Raw genomic sequence first — 4,246 nt, 5'->3', positions numbered from 1 at the left:
TAAATAAAAAATCATAATTTTTTTTATATATTTTAAAATTTTGTGTCAAAAAAGATTTTTTTTTTTTCAAATCCTAATCTCAAAAGATTAAAAAATATTTTTTTAAAAAAATTCTAAAATAATTCGTTAAAGATAAAAAAATTATTTTTATTTGTTTAAAAAAAATTAATCTAGGACCTAAAAGCTAAAAGATTATTTATTTTTATTTTAAAAAATCACTAAAAAAAAAAGTTACTAAAAATATTTTGCCAAAAAACCAACCCTTTAATTCGGAGAATCAAAAAGTCTTTCCTAACAGAATTAATTGCTAGTTTTGTTTTGACTTTATGAAAGGGAGATGTTTTTTGGAAAACATTTTACAAAAAAGAGAAAGCAGTTTCATTTTTATTAGGAATGCTGAAATCAGAACATCTTCAACAGGGAAAGAAAAAGATGATGAATCAACACACTCAATGCAGAATCATTCAATTCCACCCACAGCTTTGCTGATAAATTCACCAACCCATTAACCATTTTCTTCAATCCTTGTCATTTATTTATGAACCCCAACTTCTGACCACTCCACCCACACACACTCTCTCTCTCTCCCTCCTTCCTCTGCAACACTCACTTGTTTTCATTCAAAACTGTATTGTAGAAGTAAATAGACCAATTTAAAATCTTCTCATGTTCTTCAACACAGACAAAGGGTTCTACAGTGGGGTTTGTTTTCTTTCTTGTCTTTCATATATGCCTGCAAGTACAGACAAGGAAAGCTCACATTCTTCTCTTGAAACCCTTCAAACTTCTTTAGTTGCCCCACAGACCCCATTTGTTTCTGAACAATAGTTTCCTACTTATTGGGTAATTTGCAGCGAGTCTTGTGGGGTTTTCTTGGCACAATTTTCCTGGGAAAATGGCGGATTGAGTTTTAAACCCAGTAATCATCTTTTGCTAAAACCCCCCAAATCCACAACCCACTTGGTGGAGTTGGGCTATGGATTTAATGGAGTCACAAACTGACCCCAGAGCTATTTACGACACAAAAATGGTGGTTTTGAAGGTATAGAGTTTGAGGTTTTGAATCTATTAGAGGGTTTTGGTACTGTTTCTCTCTCCTGTTTATGAGTTTTAGGCGTTGTCCCCAAATGGGTTTTGGGTTTTTTGGTTCTGTTCTTGTTCTAACTCTGTTCTTTAGGCCTTTAGTTTGTCAAGAACCCAATACAGATGGGTACTTTGTCTCTGATTTCTTGCAAAAAATGGGCTTATCTTCTTCTCAAGGATACAACTTCTCTGCTCCTGTTTGTTCATGGCAAGGTGTGTTCTGTGAGCAAGAAAATGTCATTGGTTTGGTTGCTTCTGGCTTGGGTCTTTCTGGTTTGATTCCAGACACCACCATTGGCAAACTCAGAAACCTTGAATTATTGGATCTAAGCAATAACAAAATCACTGGTTTGCCTTCAGATCTTTGGAGTTTGGGTTCACTCAAGACTCTCAATCTCTCATCTAACCAAATTTCTGACAATCTCCCAAGCAACATAGGCAATTTTGGGCTACTTCAAACCTTGGACCTTTCTAGCAACAATTTCTCTGGTACCATCCCCGAAGCTATGAGCTCCCTTCTTAGGCTTCGAGTTCTTATGCTTGCTCGAAACCGGTTCCAATCAAGAATCCCATTTGGGATTCTGAATTGCCAGTATTTGGTTTCAATTGATCTTTCATCAAATCAACTGAGTGGTACTCTTCCTCATGGTTTTGGTGCTGCATTTCCTAAGCTCAAATCCTTCAACATTGCTGGGAATGGTATTCGAGGGCGGGATTCGGATTTCTTGGGGTTGAAATCCACCACATATCTCAACATTTCACGGAATCTGTTTCAGGGTTCTGTAATTGGTGTGTTTCAAGAGCCATTGGCGGTGATTGATTTGAGCCAAAACCAGTTTCGGGGTCACATTTCTCAGGTACATTTCAATTCCAGCTTCAATTGGTCTCGTTTGGTTTATCTAGACTTGTCTGAGAATCATCTTAGTGGAGAGTTTTTTAGTAATCTGAATGATGCTCAGAATCTAAAACACCTCAATCTCGCGTATAATCGATTTTCTAAACAAGCATTCCCGGAAATTAGTATGATCTCTAGTTTAGAGTATCTCAACTTGTCTGAAACTAACCTCATTGGCCGTATTCCTGCTGAAATTTTGGAATTGAGTAGTTTGAGAACATTAGATCTTTCAAAAAACCACCTCAGTAGCAAAATTCCTCTTTTAAGTATAAAAGAATTCCAAGTACTTGATCTTTCATACAACAATTTAAGTGGAGATATACCGGTATCGCTCTTGGAAAAGCTTCCTTGGATGGAGCGGTTCAACTTCTCTTACAACAACTTAACCCTTTGTGCTTCGGAGTTTTCACCTGGAACCCTCGAAACCGCTTTCATTGGGTTGTTAAATAGCTGCCCCATCGCTGCAAACCCAGATCTTTTCAGAAAGAAACCACCCCAACATAAGGGGCTCAAGCTTGCTCTAGCTTTAGCCATCTCGCTGGTTTGTTTGCTTGTGGGGCTTTTGTTTCTAGCCTTTGGTTGTCGGAGAAAAACCAGACTGTGGGCAGTGAAACAGAACTCTTACAAGGAAGAACAAAATATTTCCGGGCCCTTTTCATTCCAGACTGATTCAACCACTTGGGTTGCTGATGTTAAGCTCGCAACATCGGTCCCAGTAGTCATTTTTGAGAAACCATTGTTGAATTTCACATTTGCAGACCTCTTGTCTGCAACTTCACATTTTGACCGTGGCACTTTGCTGGCTGAAGGGAGATTTGGGCCAGTTTATAGGGGATTTCTACCTGGTGGGATTCACGTGGCTGTGAAAGTTTTGGTCCATGGATCAACCATGACTGACCAAGAAGCTGCAAGAGAGCTCGAGCATCTTGGTCGAATTAAGCACCCTAATCTTGTTCCACTGACTGGATATTGCTTAGCTGGTGACCAAAGGATCGCCATTTATGATTACATGGAGAATGGAAATTTGCAAAACTTGCTTCATGATTTGCCACTTGGGCTTCAAACAACCGAAGATTGGAGCACAGACACATGGGAAGAAGATGACAACAATGGGATTCAAAATGTTGGGTCGGAAGGGTTGTTAACAACATGGAGATTTAGGCACAAAATTGCACTTGGCACTGCTCGTGCACTTGCATTTCTCCATCATGGTTGCTCACCTCCTATAATTCACAGGGACGTCAAAGCTAGTAGTGTTTACCTCGATTCCAATTTGGAGCCTAGATTGTCTGATTTTGGATTGGCCAAGATTTTTGGGAACGGCCTAGAAGATGAAATTGCTCGTGGGTCTCCTGGGTATGTCCCACCGGAGTTTCTTCAGCCGGAAACTGGCTCCCCAAAGAGCCCCACGCCAAAATCTGATGTTTATGGATTTGGGGTGATTCTGTTTGAGCTCATTACTGGGAAAAAGCCAGTTGAAGATGAATATCCAGATGAGAAAGAAGTGAATTTGGTCACGTGGGTAAGAGACCTAGTAAGGAAGAACGAGGTATCCAGGGCAATTGATCCAAAAATTCGTGGAACGGGACTAGAGACACAAATGGAGGAAGCATTGAAGATTGGATACCTATGCACTGCTGATCTTCCCTCAAAGCGACCAAGCATGCAGCAGGTAGTCGGACTTCTTAAGGACATTGAACCAGTTACACATCAATGAAGAACAAATGTGAAGTAAGAGAAATTTAAGTCTTGTTCTTTGCATTTATTTACTTTTGATTATGATCTGTTCTTATGCTATGAGTTCTTTCTATGCTGCTATGGATGGAAATGTATAGTTATCTTGAGATTTCTGTTTTGGACTTTAGCTTCGTTCCTTTTGCCTCACCATTGTTGGTGGCACAAAAGCTTAATTTATATACACGGCTCGATCCTTTAAATGCAGCATTCGTCTCACATTTTTTTCAAAATTTTCTCTTGTATTTGATTTGATTCTTCCATCTCTTATAACAAAAAAAGTAACAATTGGGTCTTGCCCTGACTATTGATGGCACCGTTCTAAATAACAATACGAGGATATGTAACGAAATCAGCAATACAGTCATATATTGGTCAATATCAGACAAAATTGACGGATTTATCGATGAATAACGGCATTAGAAGTCCAAAATACCAATAATAAGTATATTTAGTTTCTTGTCTTTCACATATTGAGTAATTACTAGACATAAAAATTGGGTGGTCCAAGAGTATCGAGCGTTTTTATGGTAT

The 4,246-nt window shown here is 38.7% G+C and overlaps 1 protein-coding gene across 1 annotated transcript; it reads left to right on the top strand.

Annotated features, from left to right (window-relative positions):
- Positions 1–298: 298 nt before the first annotated feature.
- Positions 299–3,919, top strand: LOC114323655 (Leucine-rich repeat protein kinase family protein). The gene has a single exon (XM_082924831.1). It carries the CDS (start codon positions 1,104–1,106, stop codon positions 3,693–3,695), a length of 2,592 nt encoding a protein of 863 aa, XP_082780957.1. The 5' UTR covers positions 299–1,103; the 3' UTR covers positions 3,696–3,919.
- The last annotated feature ends 327 nt before the right edge of the window (positions 3,920–4,246 follow it).

This window comes from Camellia sinensis, chromosome 4 (genome assembly GCF_055761805.1).
Source record: "Camellia sinensis isolate YWXY chromosome 4, ASM5576180v1, whole genome shotgun sequence".
NCBI classification, from domain to species: Eukaryota; Viridiplantae; Streptophyta; class Magnoliopsida; order Ericales; family Theaceae; genus Camellia; species Camellia sinensis.
The sequence above is the reverse complement of the archived record's forward strand: the minus strand, read 5'-3'. Positions and strand labels throughout refer to the sequence as shown.

Coding starts and splice junctions, on each gene's coding strand:
- LOC114323655 (XM_082924831.1), top strand. CDS start 1,104: ATGAGTTTTAGGCGTTGTCCCCAAATGGGTTTTGGGTTTTTTGGTTCT.